The sequence below is a fragment of the Rhagoletis zephyria genome, unplaced genomic scaffold (genome assembly GCF_001687245.7).
Source record: "Rhagoletis zephyria isolate East Lansing unplaced genomic scaffold, Rhagoletis_zephyria_1.1 Rzeph_scaffold_01564, whole genome shotgun sequence".
NCBI lineage: Eukaryota > Metazoa > Arthropoda > Insecta > Diptera > Tephritidae > Rhagoletis > Rhagoletis zephyria.
Genome location: NW_016158648.1, coordinates 65,747 through 85,456, shown reverse-complemented (window position 1 = coordinate 85,456; position 19,710 = coordinate 65,747). Strand labels below are relative to the sequence as shown.

The following is a 19,710-nucleotide window of genomic DNA, read 5'->3' as shown; positions in this document are numbered from 1 at the left end:
AGAAAGTCTAAGTTCGGGCGGAGCCGAACATTAAATACCCGGCGCAAGTATTAAATATATGTTTTTTCACCCTTCCGAAACCTTCCGCTAGATGGTAAGCCGAGGTGTATCAATTTTGAGTAAATTAGCGTCCTTCAATTTCGAAATATTGAAGTTTCAAGCATTTCTTAAATTTACCGTTATATGAGAATCGGCCGTTATTTTAGTCCGATTTCAATAATTTTCAACGTTTTGCTTACACGTGGCAAGTACAATAACCATACCGAGTTTGGTACAAATTGGTAGAACGGTTACCGATATACTTATATGTGATCATAAGTGGGCGGTGCCACGCCCATTTTCCAAAATTTTACCATAAACGTATTTCTTGGTAAAGAATTGTTGCAAGCATCAATTTTGAATAAATTAGCTTCAATATTTAATGATTTATCGAAGATTTTGTATTTCTCTAAATTACCGTTATATGGGATGTGGGCGTGGTTATTGTCCGATTTTAAAAAGTTTCGGCGGTTTTTTATGCTGTACCAAGGCCAACAACTGTGCCAAGTTTGGAAGAAATTGGTGCAGCGGTTACCAAGATATACACATGTAACCATAAGTGGGCGTGGCTACGCCCATTTTCCAAAAATTTATAATATTCTTATTTTTCGTCTAAAACTTATTATAAATATCAATTTTGAGTGAATTATCTTCAGTAGTTACTAAAATATCGCAGTTTTCGTATTTCTGGAAATTACCGTTATATGGGAAGTGGGCGTGGTTAAAGTCCGATTTCGCCCATTTTCAATACCAACCTACCTTGGATTAAGGGAAACCTACATACCAAATTTCGTTGAGATATCTCAATTTTTGCTCGAGTTATCGTGTACACGGACAGACGGACAGACGGACAGACGGACGGACGGACGGACAGACAGACATGGCTTAATCGATTTCTTTTTTCATCCTGATCATTTATGTATACATTTGTCTATATCTATCTTGATTCGTTTTGGCTGTTACAAACAACCGTTATGTGAACAAAATTAATATACCCTTGTGCACAAGTGCGCTCGGGTATAAAAATGTAATAATGTAGCTGCCCAGCTCTATAATAGGCAAGTAGAAAAGAGGTTAACATTAAAACGAATAAAAACAGTTTCAGATATATATTGTAAGCATCCTGATACCAGCTTTGAGTGCTATAAATTTGTGAAAACCCCAAATTTCTTATTTTCAATTGAGAAACCGAATAAAATCTGTTTTGTTGGCGAAAATATTATAAAAATAACTAGAATAAGTAAAGTTGATGATTTTCCTAATTTTAAAGGCAAAATATTAAAAAATTTGAAAGCACTTTTTAACCAACCGATTGCTTCAAATAAACTAAAAATGTATAAAGTAAACGAATTGACTGAAGGGGACGAAATTTCTTTCTCTCTTAAAGAAATTTTGAACAAGGCAATAATTCTGGAAAATAAAATAATCCCTCCGTTTGTTATTTTCCCATTTTTAGCATAATGGCTGCTCAAACGCTTGGTAAGATTTCTACAATTATTTAAAGAACTTCATTGATTTAAAATAATTTCTACCCTACTTTCGTTTCAGATTCCCTTCAAATGAAAAAAAAAGAGAATCAATATATCGAAGTTTCAAATATTTCACAAGGTATACATTTCTTTACATCTTATACCTTATAAAATATACATACGCTGGCTCCATCAAATAACTGGACAGCCCAAAAAAGGAAATTATTTTCTTAATTTTCACAAGGTTTTCATTGTGTCCGGTTATTCGGGGGAGCCACTGTATGTTCATAGTTTAATGTTTATTATATTTTATTTATGAATTAAAATACCTTTGTTTTAGATTCTCTTCCAAATGAAGAACAGATTCAATACATCGAACTATCAAATGTTTCACAGGGTATACATTTATTTACTTCTTATGCTTTCACTTAATACATATACTGTTACTCACAAATATGAGCGTACGGCTCTTTTTTGTTAATATTTGCACATTATTATACTAAAATTTAATGGGCTATAAAACTGCATACCCGATTTTTTTTTTAGAAATTCGTATTAAAAAGTTTGCGATTTTGTGAAACTTTGCAGATTTTTCTTAATTTTCGTACACACTATCATTCTTACATTTAAATAGGGTTTGCTAAACCATAAGCCATATTTTAATACAAAATTAACAAAAAAATTTTGCATGTAAAACCTTGCGAATATTAACAAAAAAGAGCCGTACGCTCAATTTTGTAAGTAACAGTATGTACATATCGTCACCTGAAATGCAAAAAGACGTAACATACAGTGTAACTGAAATGGAAAAAGTCATGACTAAAAAATTGTATTTTTTTCATTAAATGATGTGGGAGTTGTAATTCGATGAAATCCATCATATCATCAAAAACTGAGTTTTGAATTTTTTATTACTTACGACGTTTTGAATTTAAGGGAGGATGTTTGTTACGTCTTATTGCATTTCAGGTGACGATATATTAATATTTATATTTATTTTATGTTTACTTATAGTTAACCACAATGATACGAACATAAACACCGCTAAAAATGACATTTTAAAAGAGCTTCGTGAAATAAAAGAGCAAATGCAGAAAAGTGAGGAGTCAAACAAAAAAATTGTTACCAAGTTAACCGAGGAAATAATATCGTTAAGGAAAGAAGTAACGCAATTAAAAGCACGCGACTTGTTTGAAACAGACAGCTCACTATTGCCATCCTTGCCATTTTGGGAATTAACTACTTTAAAGGATTTTGACGAAAAATTGTTTTTGGACGACAAGATGAGAGCTCAGTTGGTAGGCGAATCTTATTTCAGCTTCTGTGCTTATGATTTTAATAAAACATTGGCTTTATTGATTGCAGAAATGCGTGGTACAAAAAATTGGAGGAGAAGAAGTTCCTGTATTCGTACGTTTAGCGTTAAAACAAATTGAGTCGGATGAGTTGGCAATTAATTTAACTTGGCGTGAGACATCGGAGAAGCCAAGCATACAAAACTTTGCAGTTTTTGCCATCATAAAAGGTTTAAAATAGTATATGTTTGTAATTAGCAATGCTTATATATAACTAAGATTCATTTTTTTATTTTTCCCAGACACTCCAAGTTCCAAAATTCGACAGATTTTAAAATTAATGAAATTGTCCAACAACATTTCTTACACGCCAGGGATAGAGTGCTCAAACGCAAACTTTCAAGTGAAAATACACGCGGAAATTTACGCCTCTGCAATTAGTTCCTTAACTCGTATACTTAACTAAATAATGTTAACAAATTATACTTAACTATTTAAAAATTTTAAACAAACTCTTTTTCTTGTTTCTAATGTTAATAAAAGTAAAAATAAAAATTTAACAAATATATTTGCATTTTTTACATTAAGCTAAAAATAAAAAGAGAAACCTCCAGGTGTAGTTTTTACGTCACGTTTCAGCGTCTCCCAGACGACACTAAGAAGTTACTTTCGGAAGCGTCGTATGTAAGTATGTTTGGATGTACCGCTTTTTTCTCTTCCAGACGGATCTAAGAAGTTACTTTCGGAAGCGTCGTATGTGAGTATGTTTAGATATACCGCTTTTGTCTCTTCCAGACGACACTTGAGTGACTTCTTCCTGTAGTGTCGCATGTGTGTCAGTGTGGACGTAACGCTTACGGGGAACAGTTTTTCCCGAAAGAGGATAGTAAAAAGATGAGAAACCGATAACTTCCGCGATGAAATTTAACTTCTTGAAGTTACTTTTTCGCCACTTCCGTGATAATAAATGCTGGCGGGGTACATGTTTATCCGTACAAATCGCGTGCTGTGGTGTTGATGGATATTCAACATTTGAAAGCAAATTTATATGTCTGGGTGTAGCTGAGTGCGCAAAGATGCTTGCCATAAGTTGTTGATATCCGGAGATTGTCGGGTTCGAATTGCACTGCAGGCAACATGTTAATTAAATTTATTTTTTTTTTTTAGTTTTTGTCTTGATTATTCACTTCACGGATGCTTTTTCAGTACGAACGCGGTCATTTTAATATGCGCGTAATTTAATTGAATATTTACCAATATACAGTACTTTCGTTGACGTTTATAGTAAGATCAATTACGTTTCTATTTGATTTTAATATTTTTTTTCCTCAGTGTAGATATTGCCATCTCAAGTGGGTCACAAATTTACCGACGTTCGAATTTCCAGGTGATTTTTAACCGACNGAAGTTACTTTCGGAAGCGTCGTATGTAAGTATGTTTGGATGTACCGCTTTTTTCTCTTCCAGACGGATCTAAGAAGTTACTTTCGGAAGCGTCGTATGTGAGTATGTTTAGATATACCGCTTTTGTCTCTTCCAGACGACACTTGAGTGACTTCTTCCTGTAGTGTCGCATGTGTGTCAGTGTGGACGTAACGCTTACGGGGAACAGTTTTTCCCGAAAGAGGATAGTAAAAAGATGAGAAACCGATAACTTCCGCGATGAAATTTAACTTCTTGAAGTTACTTTTTCGCCACTTCCGTGATAATAAATGCTGGCGGGGTACATGTTTATCCGTACAAATCGCGTGCTGTGGTGTTGATGGATATTCAACATTTGAAAGCAAATTTATATGTCTGGGTGTAGCTGAGTGCGCAAAGATGCTTGCCATAAGTTGTTGATATCCGGAGATTGTCGGGTTCGAATTGCACTGCAGGCAACATGTTAATTAAATTTATATTTTTTTTTTAGTTTTTGTCTTGATTATTCACTTCACGGATGCTTTTTCAGTACGAACGCGGTCATTTTAATATGCGCGTAATTTAATTGAATATTTACCAATATACAGTACTTTCGTTGACGTTTATAGTAAGATCAATTACGTTTCTATTTGATTTTAATATTTTTTTTCCTCAGTGTAGATATTGCCATCTCAAGTGGGTCACAAATTTACCGACGTTCGAATTTCCAGGTGATTTTTAACCGACTTCCCAAACAGGAGGAGGTTATCAGTTCGTCGGAATATTTTTTTTTTTTTTATGTATGTTACCGCATAACTTTGGACCACGTCAACCGATTGCGATAATTTTTTTTGCATCGGAAAGGTAGTGTCTCAGAGGTGGTCCCATACTAATCTGGTTAAGATCCGATCAGTGGATCATGATATATATATATTTTTTTTATATTTGAGTTTAAGTCGGTTTTTTTTTTGCTAAAAATTACTTGTTTCTTCATATGAAGTTCTAATCACCTGAAATATACTGCGTAAATTTCATTGAAAAATTTTAAAATTTAGACTTTTTATGATCATTTGAATTTTTTTGCAATGGTACGGAATTTATTTTTTCTCGGAAAATACAAATTGGAATGTGATGATTTTTTAAACATAGGGAGAGGACATACACAGAGGGAAAATCATTTTAGGATTAAAAAAAACGTGCTAAATTAAAAAAAAGATACACATATGAAAGAGCACCAACCCAAATCGTTTTAAATTTGAGTATGCACGTTATAAAATATGTCGTTGTGAAGTGCACAGATGCTTTTTCGTAATTAAAAAGAAAAAACAATTTATTTTATTTTCCGTCTGATGGTAATTGAACCCGGACCCTCTTGGCAGAAACCAATTGTATCAAGCGTCTTATCACACTCAGCTACAGCCATACATCTAAATGTGTTTTCAAATGTTGAGTTCAAGCAAAGAATTTTATTTTTATTCCGGTTCACAATGTAAAAGAGTTTGGTTTTCTTAGATATTTCCCTCTTGCGTCCTCATTCGGTGAAAATTCCGTTGCGAATGAGGCAATTTTACTATACAAAATGTAAGCGGTTTGAACAAACGTCACCATGGTGTCCAGAAAATCAAAAAATTTTGAATTTTGTTCACATATCCCTCAAACGGCTTGTCAAACCTTCGACCACTAGGGCGGCCAGACGTCCCGGTTTTCCAGGACATGTCCCGATTTTAGACTATTTGTCCCGGTTCAACCTTAAATGTCCCGGTTTTCGATTTGATTGCGCAAATTTGAATAAAAGCTCAAAAATCACTACACTAAGAGAAGAAACGCGTTGTAATATTCAGAAAAATTTTATGAATTCACTGAGGGAAATGACGTATATTAAAAATGAATATTTTCTATTTGATTATCGTTTTAAAATGTTCGTATTTAAAAATAATACTTTCATACCACGCACGCATGGTGTTGATTCAAACACAACATTCGAATGCACATTTACATGTCTGGCTGTAGCTGTGTGCGCAAAGATGCATTGCCACAATTTGCCAATTTCAAGAGGGTCAGGGTTCAAATCCCATTAAGGGCAACATTGAATTTAAATATTTTTTTAACTTAATTATGTAAAAGCAATCGGTAAGTGCAAAGCGCTTCATTTGAATGAATTGAATTGAATATTTCTAAACTAAATACTAAAATTTGTGTACTTAAATGTATTACGAGTTGGGTTGGTGCTCTTCTATATGCGCATTTTTTTAAATATAGTACGCTTTTTTAGATGTAGTAAACATCGTCCGGACTTTGCTCTGATCGGAGTAGATGTACGCCGATTTCTTTTTTAAAATTTAAAATCTACTCCCTACTCCAAGTGTCTTAAAATATGCTCGGATTTTTTTTTACTTTTTTTCCATTTACATTAGGAATATATTACAAAATAACTAACTTTTAAAATTTTTCTTCAATAACTTCTGTGGCACCAAGATTTTGTATAGAAAGGTGGAACAGAAGTTATCTCTTTTGCTCTTTAACCTCTTTTTTGCGGAATCACTTTTTTTATTTTCCAAACCAAGGGATTTACCAGAAAAATGTTTTGGAAAGGTGTATGTTTAGAAATTTGGCAGAGTATAAGCTGACATTAGCTATTTTACAGCACAGTAGTGCTGCTGCCGAAAGAAAATTTTCGGAGATGAATCTCATTAAAAATAAATACTGGAACAGGCTTAATGTCGAAATTGAAAGCTTAATGTTCGCAAGAACTCTTATTAACAAAAGGTCAAAAATTTATACGCCATCCGATAATTTACGTTTTTTTTTTTAAACATTATATTTTAGTTTATGGAAAAACTACTGGCAAAGTAGGGGAAAAATGGGAGAGTAAAAACGGTAATCTCTTTGTCAGAAGCAGCAAAATTTAACCCAAATAATTTTTGCTGACGTTTGCTTATGATTTCGTTTTTACTGCGATTTTTCGAGTCATTTACTCCCGTATCGAGTTTCAGTAGTCCGAACGCTGATTCTAAACTTATTTCTTTCAGTGCACCGGTTTCATTTGTGAAATAGTTACATCTCCAGATAGTTGAACTTTCCACAAGCAAAATAGTTGATTATTATATGCACCTAAATACGTATGCACATACAAAATGCACAGAGTTTTACAATTAAATATATGTAACGGGTGATTTTTTAAGAGCTTGATAACTTTTTTTTTAAAAAAAACGCATAAAATTTGCAAAATCTCATCGGTTCTTTATTTGAAACGTTAGATTGGTCCATGACATTTACTTTTTGAAGATAATTTCATTTAAATGTTGACCGCGGCTGCGTCTTAGGTGGTCCATTCGGAAAGTCCAATTTTGGGCAACTTTTTCGAGCATTTCGGCCGGAATAGCCNGAAATGTCAAAGCATACTGAGCATCTTTCTCTTTGACACCATGTCTGAAATCCCACGTGATCTGTCAAATACTAATGCATGAAAATCCTAACCTCAAAAAAATCACCCGTTATTAAGGAAAAGACAGAAGTTTTGAAGCAAGTTCACAGCAACAAAAAATTTTAGTTTTAATGTTATCTTGTACTTTTTTTGAAAATTTTTTGTTCTTTCATGAGACCTAGAGTACTTAACAGTGCTGTACAAAATTATTGGCTCGAAGGCTGTTTCTTCAGATCAAAATTTCCAATCAAATCCTTTAGAAAAATTTTGAAAATGTAGCTTTTGAGCCATATAAAAAGAATTGTCGAACATAGTTTGTATGGAAGAAACTCTCAGTAAAAACAATACCAAAAATTCACTAAAATTTAATAGGCCGCAAAACTTCATTTTAAAAATTTTTATAAAAAGTCTGATTAGAAAGGTGCAAATTTGTATGCAGTTTTAGTAAATTTTCGCGAGTTTAGAAATTTTATTTTTATGTTTTTTGATGAATTTAGTATAAACCGTAAAGAATAAAAAAGGTGCGTGCATTGTGAAAAATTCTCTGTGCCTTAGTTGTGATAAGTTGTTTTGTTTTGCTAGCGTACGTTGTAATGATCCCATGTTTTTATGATTTTGTTTTTGTCTGTTAAAATAAAATTTTACTACATCCTTACGCACGTAAGTTTTGTCCTGTTTGTTTCCTGTCCTAAAGTGTCCCGGTTTGGCAACAGAGATATCTGGCAGCTCTATCGACCACCCTCATAAACAATATAAATAGCTTTAAGCAAAGGGGTGTTTCGCTTGGTTTGTCAAGCCGCATGTGTGGTGTTTTTCGCACTTAAGCACATCTGCATTTTCTGCTAAATATTCAAAATGTTATCGATAATTTTTTTCATTCCATCGTTATATTTTCAATTTATTTTGAGCTTGCGAAATCTCGATAACCAATGGAGAGAAAACGCATTGTTCGATCATAAGAATATTCATATTGATTCTTCATTAGATCCAGAAAATTATAGGAAACAAGTAAGAAAGTCTAAGTTCGGGCGAGCCGAACATTAAATACCCGTGCGCAAATCTATGCTATAATAAAACTGTAGATTGTTTGTCTATTTGTCTGTTTGAACTCACTAATCTCCGGAACTACTGAATGGATTTTCATGGGGCTTCAACTGGTATATAGAGAGTGACCTCGGACGTAACCTAGGGTATACAAAAACGATATCTGACAACGGGGCGTGGCACCTGCCATGCGCGTGGAATTTTTAATCAGCTTTAACTTCGAAACCGTAGGTCAGATGACTTTGAAATTTGGTGTGTTGACATACATATCTATGGTAGATGCTTATTATAAAGTAGACATACTTTTGTAAAAGGGGCGTGGCTCAGCCCGTAGGAGTGAAATTTTTAATCAGTCATAACTTCGGAATCATACGTCACATGAATTTGAAATTCTGCTCTGCAGCGTATAATATACTCTTGCAAAAAATGGTGCCGACAGATGGCGCCGGAGTCGAGATATTTAGAGAACCCGTCCTTATTGTATGACCTGGATTAACTGGTATTAACTTTATGATAAGAATTTCTTCTGTAATAATATGAACCCAAAACATATGTAGATAGCGCTAAAATCACGATATTTACATTCCCCTCTATAAATTTACGTTTTAGATGACTTAATAAAGCCCCAATCTTTAAGTGTGCTGAATTAGAGAGAACACCGTAAAAATATCAATGACCCCGTCCAAACGTGAAAACTCTTCCATACTGTGGAATAGCAGGATTATAGAACGGCAACCTTGCAATACTTGCAGATATCTCACAGGTGGAAATAAGAGCTCATATCATCGAAGGAGATTAGTACTAAACCCAAATGTTATCTCAGCGCTATTATACTTGGCCTATGAGTAAGCAAGGTTCTGCTCTTCAGTCCTTTCAACCTAGACTAATAGTTTTTAAATTACAAACCGTTTTTGCACTATTTTACTATTTTCGTATTAGTCAACGCAAAAGTTCTTATAAGGCGTCGCGAAGCAAGCCAGTCATTTGCTAGTATTAAATATGTGAGGGCTATTCGCGATTCGGTGCATAAGAGCTGACAAATTTATGCAATTGCAGAAATACGCCATGGATTGTGAGCGACCTTTATTAAACTGTCATGGTAAAGCTTTTGCAAAACAATTTTTGTGCATCAGCTTTGGTTTTGTTTATGAATGCAATGCATAGCATTTTTATGCTATGGATTTTCGGTATTGCAAATTTGCCAAGCCATGACAAATGCAAATGCGTGTATTTTGTTTGTGTATTGCAAATAATTTGCAATACAAATTTGCAATGCAATGATGCTAGGCCATTTGCACCGGATCGCGAATAGCCCTATGGTTTTCACCTTTCCGAAAGCTACCGCTACATGGTAAGCCGGGGTGTATCAATTTTGAGTAAATTAGTGTCCTTAAATTTCAAAATATTGAAGTTTCAATGACGGACGGACGGACGGACAGTCATCGCTTAATCGATTTCTCTTTTCATTCTGATCATTTATGTATACATTTGTCTATATCTATATCGATTCGTTTTGCTTGGTATAAACAACCGTTATGTGAACAAATTTATAATACCCTTGTGCACAAGTGCGCTCGGGTATAAAAAGTTTTTGATGTAAAAGATTCGTCAGGTTCATATAAGCTTCGAAATGAAAAAAAATATTATATCTGCATTACTTTTCTAATGCTTCAGTAGAACGTAGTTTAAAAATGTGCAGGACTGGCTTTAGGGCCAAATTGAGCACTGATATATGTATGTAGTTGCAGCAATATTATATACAAAGCAAGGCAAAAAAAATAACGGTGGTACTTTGTTTGAGCCGCAAGAATAAATGTACGAATTGAATTCGAGAATGTGATTCATTTTTAACCGACTTCCCAAAAAGGAGGAGGTTATCAGTTCGTCGGAATATATATTTTCATTTTTTTTATTTTTTTTATTCTTATTTTTTTTATGTATGTTACCGCATAACTTTGGACCACGTCAACCGATTTCGATAATTCTTTTCCCATACTAATCTGGTTATGATATATATATATATATATTTTTTTTTATATGAGAGTTGAAGTCGGTTTTTTTTTTGCTAAAAATTACTTGTTATACTAACAGGTCTATTCTGCGCTGGTAACATAACTTTTGTAACCGGTAATGAAAGTGTCTGTCAATTTTTAAACCTTTTTCACATTCTGTGCTCTCTTGTAACCGGTAAATTTGGTTACCATCTCATAAGCTGGTAACAAAATATTGCCCCGTGGAATATGCAATACAGGAATTTCCACAAATCTTCATAGCTGAATTGCTGAATATTTTCACTGCATTGCCAACGTACTTAGAATCGCGGTGACAAGAAGTGGTAACATTTTTAGGTAATAAATTTTTCCGGTCACAAAATCTTCGGTAACGTGCAGAATAGACCTGTAAGTATCTGTAAATAGTATGTAGTACACAATACTCATATCTGATATAAGAAAATTTTTAGTAATTTGCTCGGATTTTTAGGATTTTTTGTTTGTTTTTGGGAAGTTTGGTAATTTTTTTGTGGCAACACTGATGTGTTGTCATCGCTGTACATGCTTTTTGTATATAGTATATACTTTCTTAATTACATATGAGAAACCATCCGAGACGTGCAATACGCCATCCGTGCAGTGAAAAATGCTTCATTTTAATACGGGCGTATTTTAATTGAATATTTCCCTTATACGTAGTGTATGTATAATGGGAATATTCAATTTGAACACTTTTCACTTCATTTAAATACGAACATTTTTAAACAGTAATCAAATAAAAAAATTTCATTTTTAAAATGAGTTTTTTTCCTCAGTATACAACCCTACTAAAATAAATTTTTTTGTCTTGAAAATTTTAAATTTAAAATAAATAAAATTATTATTTGTCGGCCGCTGTGGTGTAGTGGTAAGCAGTGCGCGCTTCCACTCCGCAACGCCTGGGTTCAATCCCTGGTCAAAGCAACATCGCAAAAAATATAAAAGTTTTTTTCTTAACAGCGGTCGTCCCTCGGCAGGCAATGGCAAACCTCCGAGTGTATTTCTGCCATGAAAAAAGCTTCTCATAAAAATACAATCGCCGTTCGGAGTCGACGTAAAACTGTAGGTCCCTCCGCTTTGTGTGACAACATCAAGGCGCACAGCACAAATCGGAGGAGAAGCTCGGCCAAACACTAACATATGTGTAAGCGCCAATCTATTATTATTATTATTTTTATTATTATTATTTGTTAAAGAAATTAAAATTTAAACAATTACTCCGCCTGTCAGAAAAATTATAATATCAGCATATCACGCCGAAAGTATTCAAGCATTCACTCCGAAAAAAAACATTTGAACGGATAACAGTAGTTTATTCACAATCATAACTTTAGTGCGAGCCTACACACTCCATATTCATACGTATGTACATGTGTATATATGTATGTATGTGGGGCACCTTACTGTTAGGTGGAGGCCACGCAATGACCGGCAAAGCGGCGAGCGACTGAGCGGCGCCATAGAGAAATGCCGTTAAGCCGCTCGGAAATGATGCTCAGTGCGTAGCCGCTTCTGTAGTATTTTATATGTTTTAATTTTAAGCCGTCTCCTTTAACTATGAATGAATTTAACTCATGCTTGAAAACTTCCAAGAGAAAAACCCCCGGGTTTGATAAAATATCTTATGATATGATTAAAAATAGCCCACCATCCTTTAAACACCGGATTCTAAATTTATACAATAGGATCTTTGATACGGGAACTATCCCTCAAAGCTACAAAACCTCAACTATAATCCCGTTAAGGAAACCCAATAAACAGACAAAATCGGGATTCATGTAGTACTACAGAAACTTTCCAAGTGGGGAATTGGTCCCAAAGCACGAAGATTCACAAGAAATACAACAACAACTATCAGATGCTCTCCACTCAATCGACAGCTGGTGCAATTCCCCTGGAGCCGTAATCTCACTGGACAAAACTAAACATCTTCACATTTGTAAGAAAAGAAGCTGAAATAGTCTAGTAATTAGTCATAAGAATGTAAATATCATAAATGTTGAACACCTTAAAATTCTGGGCCTGTTTTTGACCATAGATATACCTTTAAGCAGCACTGTTTATATTTAAGAAAAAAAATTATCCTCCCATCTCAACCTTGTCAAATACTTGTCCTCTCCTAAAACCAACATCCATACCAACGTTCTCCTCAATTTCACCAAACAAACAATCCTTGCAAAGATTGACTATGGGCTACCGATTTACGGCAGCTGTGCCAAAAGTCACATTCGATGTATCCAAGCACCATACCACACGGCTATACGTTCGAGCCCACGAGCGTTTCCTACAACACCTACGATAAACTTACAGGCCGAGAGTGGACTGGAGTCCATTTAGACGTATCGTCAACGGCAGGCTTATTCACAAACTCGCATGCCCCACATCTAATCTTCTGCATGACTTTGCGACTTCAACCAGAAACAGAACCACCAGAATGAAAAAGCCTTCAGCGATCTACAGACTAAATCTAATGGCATTAGAGTTTGGAATTGACACCAGTCGTAAACTTAACATTCGCGAAAGCCACCCCCCTTGGCTATTGACTGATAACTCTTTCATTGACAAATTGGCTCGTCTAAAGAAAAACACCACAACTCCAAACGCTTACGTCCAACATTACTTTGACACCGTACAAACCTTCAAAAATAAAGGCTGGCACCTCCTGTTTACTGATGGATCCAAAACCGATGTTTGCACATCATTTTCAGTAGTTGATGATAGGAGTAATACATTATCTCATGGAGCGGTAGCTGAACTATCTACTATTTTCGACGCTGAAGCTATAGCGATCCTATCCGCACTTAAGATATGTCGGGCATCCAAGAAAAAATACATAATTTGTACCGACAGTAAGTCAGTTTTCCTTGCCTCGCAAAGCCTGAATAACAAAAATGAAATGATAATACAAATAAAGCAAGAGCTCATCACCATGAACAATAAAGTTAAAATGATGTGGGTCCCTGGACATACAAACATAGAAGGAAACGAGTGCGCTGACCGTGCAGCTAAATCGGCTCACAAACACCCTGTTCATACCTTTGCGCCATGTCACAGATCATTTCTGACCAAGTCCGCCCTCTGGAAGGTAAAAAGTGAAATGACAGCCGACTGGTCCAGATACAACCACCGATACAAGCAAGTCAATTCCAACAGAACATCCCTCAAACTTCCATGCAGTACAAACACTAAGGCAAACAAAATATACACCAGATTTCGACTGGAGCACACCAGGGTTGTTGCGAATATTCGCATTCGCATTCGCAACCGCGGAGCTTCCGCATTAATTTTAACATTCGCATTCGCTTTCGCATTCGCAAAAATCAATGCGGATCTTTTGCGAATGCGAATATTGAAGGGACTGAAAATTGCAGTTATTTTTTTTACGAGTTAAACTTGGCCAAATATTTTTTATTCCGAAATAAACGTCCTAACCGGATAATAAACAAACGGCTTATCCAAATTTAACAAGTTTGGTATCAATGAAAGAGGACTGAAATAGCTTTAACACTGAAATGTCGAAACGAGGAAAGCCACACATTGAAAAATATTTCAATAAAAAATGTTAATTAATTACCATAGAACAAACATTGGGTCAGGTATGTATTTAAATGAATTTCTTTAGTATTAAGTTATAAAAAAATTTAAATAGAGGTGGTAACCTTCATTCGTTATTTCTGTTTAAAAGCTATTTCAGTCCTCTTTAATATGATACCAAATTTGTTTAATTTGGATATTTGGTTATTTTCGGTCCCTGGAATATTGCGCAAGTGCACAGACGTATATCGAACCAGTCACAGAAGAAAGCATTAAAAATGAGTTACAAAAACTAAAATCGAAAAACACTGATGACGTGACAGTTTCTCCAAATTCCGAAACAACCAAAAGAATGAGAATAAAGAATTCTTTGGAAAAAACGGTGTCTAAACAACGATTGTGCCATGATGCTAGATTGTGAAGATGAAAGTCAGGAGGATACATCCGACAATTGCAGCCCCGATGAAATTCTCAAAAAGTAACTATTGCACCGCAATAAAAGTAAATAAATATAACTCAAAGTCCTCTCAACTGGTGCAGTGTCAGTCAAAAAGAATTTACAATTTTGCCAATTTTCAAGTTTTTCAAGTTTTGTCGCCTCGAGCGCATAGTTATATAAGGCGCAGGTTTGATTTACGACCCTTCGAAAGGTTTTTTAATATATTCCAACGGTTTTTATCCTCCATTCCCGCCCATCCGCACGAGGGGCGCAGTCCGCATGACGTACGGAACCAGTATTTTCCAGGGACAAAAAATAACTGTTATCTCGAATTTGGAAATTGAAAACGTTGCCCGAATTCTGAAATTTAACGAAAACGTTGTTTCATAACAGTTATTAAAGGAGAAATATTTTTTCCGTTGCCGCTAAGAGTTATTTCGTAGCGTTTACTTTTCAAGTTGCTTGATAACTGTTATTGCCCGACGTTTATTTTTTACGTTGCTTGATAACAGCTACTGCCCGATGTTTATTTTTACGTTATCGGATAAGAGTTATTTCACTCTCTCACTTTTATTTCATCATCTTTATCTTGTTCTCCATCTCCATCTTCATCAATATCCTAATCTTACAACGTTTAACAGGCGACGTAAAAAATAAACGTTGTAAAATAACTTATCAAGCAACGTAAAAAATAACTCTTATCGGCAACGGAACAAAAATATTTCTCCGGCATAACAGTTATAAGGTAACGTAAAAAATAAACGTTGGGCTATAACTCTTATCAGCGAAATAAAAAATATTTCTCATCTAATAACTGTTATGGAGCAACGTTTTTGCGATAAAACTTATAACTGTTATGTCCCTGGTATTTTCAATTTTTCCGCCGAGTCAAGATAGGCAGGAGTTTGTTAAGTGTCGAGATCTAAAACTGTTCAGCTACAGAACTAAATTCATCAGCCGATTTTATGTCTTTATTTTAATGATTCATTTATTGGGAGAGGACAGTATCGATTTCTTAATGCTGAAAAGCGGATCTGATATATCGAACGTGCTGGAATGAGAGTTAAAATCCTAGCATAAGCAACGGAGTGGGTCGTGCAATTCAAAATTATTAAGTATAATGTTCCAATTTTTCAATTCAAGTACTAAAAAAAAATTCAGTCTTATCATGAGTTTAATTTTCCCCGAACCGGTTCACTTTTCACTTTTGGTTTTCATGTACATATTTACTATGGGCGGAATACAAATTTTCGGCAGAATTTTTTTTTCGGGCAAAACTCAGGATAAGGCAGATTATTAAAAATTATTAACCCTTCCTTTTTTTATTTACTTAAATAAATCACCCTATTTACCCATCCAAATTATTTCTTGAAAATACATGACATCCGCATTCGCATTCGCATCCGCGGATGTTAGCTTTTAAACATCCGCATCCGCATTCGCATCCGCGGATGTCTAAAATTCCACATTCGCAACATCCCTGGAGCACACCATCGCCACACACAGCTTTATACTCAATAGAGAATCCCAGCCCACTTGTCATTTCTCCAACAGCTCTCCACTCACTATCCAACATATCCTTCTCAACTGCCCCGGACTAACATCTACCTATAACAAGTTTTTCAATAGTGTTTCCCCCTACGTCCTCCTATCCAACCCTACAGATAATCATGTAAATATAATATTTAATTTTTTTAAGATACTAGACATCCAATTTAAAATTCCATAGATCCTACTAAATACGATTCTATTGTAATTAATTACCCCTAATAATGTAATAATAGCCGCTAGGCTACGTTGCTCGTGCTTTTACTTTATTTATTGTAAATTTTTATAATAAATAATAATAATAATAATAATAATTTTAAGCCGCTCGGCGCTTTGCTCGACCTTAATCAAGTGATTTGTATCCTTAAAAAACTAAATAATTGTAAACACAACATTAAATTTAAACATCAACATTTTCTTCAAAAAAAAAATACGGTTTAGAAGATATTTAACATTTAATGGGTAAAATTGTGGTAAATTGACTCTAGTATGGCACTTTAAAGCAAGACTTCAGATTACTTCAAAATATCCAAACCTCAACTGTAAGAAATGGATACATTGAATAGGTTCCTTTAATAATAACATAAAAAACAAGTTACAGTATATGCCGTTTAGCTGTCTATCGCTTAGGTGCATTTTCTGCTTAAATGCACAATTTTGCCAAAATACTGCTTCATGAAATGGATTTTGCAACCTTTTTCCGTTTAAAGCCATGTTTTTGAGTAAGTTTTATTCATTTTTTTAAATTAAAACTTACCATGATTTAACAAACAATAAACTGGAAAAAAATCCAAAATAATTATATCGCAATATCTACTCCATAAACCTGACCAGAAAGGTGCCTGTAACATTAAATGTTAAATATCTTCGAAACAGTACATTTTTAAAGGAAATGTATTATAATTTACTTTAAAGTCAATCAAATTACCTTTCATCTGATAGCTTATAGCTTTAGATAGAATCAGTCGTAAGCTAAAGCAGAAAAATATCGTATTTTCTCGAAAAATTGTCTTTACTTCAAACTTCAGGGCACTTTTGGCACGTGAAGGCATATTCCGATTGGGCTCAAACTTTAACAATTGTATTTTTATCACTGAGTAGTATATTTCTAGATGTAAGCTCCTGTAAATATCGAGAGTCTATTTTTTAAAACCACTCTAATATAGACTGTTCGTATGAATACGGCTCTAATATATACTCTTCGTATGAATAAGCTCACACTAATGTTATGAGTGTAGGGTTGCCAGACGTACTGCTTTTGGGAGTAAACGTAATCCTTTTTATTACAATTTACTACCTTGTACTCCCAAAAAAAAAAAACAACTGGAAATGTACTCCTTTATTAGTTTTGTACTTCTTTTGTACTCCTTTTTCTAGCTATTAATATTTTATACAGAGAGTAAAATAATATCTGTCGCACAGTTTTTTTTTAATAAAACGGATTTTTATAGATTTTGCGAAAAAGGAGTTTATTGTTAATGATCCTCAGATTTTACTTAAACTTTATTAATTCGTTTTTAAATTTTAACCTTCATTTGGGTTTACCGGCGCTAAACACTTTGAGAGAAAAGCGCAAGTAAAAAAAGTAGTTTATTGTTAATTGTCTACATTTTACTTAAATTTTATTAACTAGTTTTTTAATTTTTACCTCCATTTGGGTTTACCAGCGGGTTTGGGAGAAAAGCGCAAGCGGCACGCAAGTCTTCGTCGGTTAATTTATTACATATCTTCTGTAACCATAAGCTAATTTCCCCAATTCGGGTCCATTATACACTGTCTTTTGTCCAACATAAGGCATCATACTCAGCAATAGAAAAGACTCGGAACTCATGACTAAGGAGGGCGTTCATTCGACCAACCCTATACAGTTTTTTTATACAAAGTCTAAGCAAAAATACACCTGAAAAAGACGTACGTGCCGCATGTACTTATCTCCCAAAGCTGACAAATGCAAATAAGGATTAAAATTTTAAAACTAGTTAATTAAATTAAAGTAAAATATTTACAAAGTTAACAAAAAATACTTTTTTTTTTTGCAAAAACTATAAAGGAACCTTTTATTTTTCACAAAATCTGCGACAGTTATTATTTTACGCCCTGTACTTTGCAATTTAAATTGTGGCAAACACTACTTAGTAAGCAAAGTTAAGTGTGATAGTGAAAAGATGAAATTTTAAGAAAAAACATTTGCTTAGGTTTTATGCATACGACCAAACAAATATGACCACACATTACAAAAGCAAATGCAACCCACATTGCATATGGGTTAATAAAAGTGGATTGCAATTGTTGTTGGGGTGTGTTATACGAAAAACAAAAATTTCAAAACCAATAACTTACTAAAAAATTGTTTATTATAGCTTAAAATTATTGTAACCAATAGAGGTAAATATGTTGTACAAAAACACATAAACAGAAGTTCACAAAAGTTGATATAAAACTATTCATCCATTTAAATAGTTAACTTTTTACTGCGCATGTTTATTTCACGAGGAGGAAGCATCGGAAGCCTAACCCCGTCAGTGTGAGACTTTAATCCAAACTAAACTTCCGACCGTCATGTACCGTTCCCCTCCCGGTACCACCGCCAAGGATTTCGTCGGGATTACAACGCTGTGTGACTGATAAGGTTATAGATCTATTCACTTCTTCTTCTTCTTATTTGACGCTGTAACCGCCAAAGCGATTTTGGCCGAGTTCAACAAAGCACGCCAGTCGCCAACGCGTAAAGGCCCGTAAATCTTCCGCAAAAGCTTTCTCTCAAATACTCCAAGAGCCACCTCATCATCCATGCTTCTGTGCCATATACCAGCACGGGCATGATGAGTTACTAATAGAGTGTGGTTTTCGTTCGTCGAAAGAGGACTTTACTCCTGAATAGCCTACTCAGTTCAAAGTAGTACTTGTTGGCAAAAGTAATTCTGCGTTGGATTTCCATGCTAACATTATTATCGGAGTCCATCCTTTTCTCGCGGCTTTTTTACAAGATTTGGCGTATTGTGAATACCTGGTCTATGGTGGATTTGCCAGGTCTAGAGCCATACTGATAACGCCCAATCAGTTCATTGACGGTTGTATTCAGTCTTTCACACAATACATTCGATAAGACCTTGCAACCTATGCTTAGAAGGCTGATCCCGTGGTAGCTGACACGCATGGCGGAGTTGGGCAGAGCGCACTTGAATTCCAGTCGTCGGGCATGCACCTTATTAGCTCCGTGCCATCGTAGTTGAATAGCTCAGCTGACAGGCCGTCAGCTCAAGTAAATTCGTTACTTTTCATCAGCATAATCGCTATTCGTACCTCATCATAGTCAGGCGCTGGGATATCGACTCCATCGGCATCGACTGGGGACTCAGGTTCGTCTTCTCAACTTCCTTCAGTGCATCTGCCATTCAAAAGGGTCGAAAAGTGTTCCCTCCGTAATCTGAGTTCGTTCTGGACATCGGTCACTAGGTCGCCATGGTTGTTTCTACAGGAGTCTTGA

At 34.9% G+C, this 19,710-nt stretch overlaps 1 protein-coding gene across 1 annotated transcript; it reads left to right on the top strand.

The window, feature by feature from the left end:
• The first annotated feature begins 1,499 nt into the window (after nt 1-1,499).
• Nucleotides 1,500-3,313, top strand: LOC108364467 (uncharacterized). Its single transcript, XM_017618152.1, has 5 exons — nt 1,500-1,518; nt 1,588-1,647; nt 1,849-1,905; nt 2,523-2,806; nt 2,874-3,313. The coding sequence occupies exons 1-5, from the start codon at nt 1,500-1,502 to the stop codon at nt 3,042-3,044; spliced, it is 591 nt and encodes a 196-aa protein (XP_017473641.1). The 3' UTR covers nt 3,045-3,313.
• The last annotated feature ends 16,397 nt before the right edge of the window (nt 3,314-19,710 follow it).

Excerpts from the sequence above, each read along its gene's own strand:
- LOC108364467 (XM_017618152.1), top strand. Across the intron at positions 1,648-1,848 it reads AGTTTCAAATATTTCACAAG|ATTCTCTTCCAAATGAAGAA; the intron begins GTATACATTTCT and ends CCTTTGTTTTAG. Across the intron at positions 1,906-2,522 it reads ACTATCAAATGTTTCACAGG|TTAACCACAATGATACGAAC; the intron begins GTATACATTTAT and ends GTTTACTTATAG.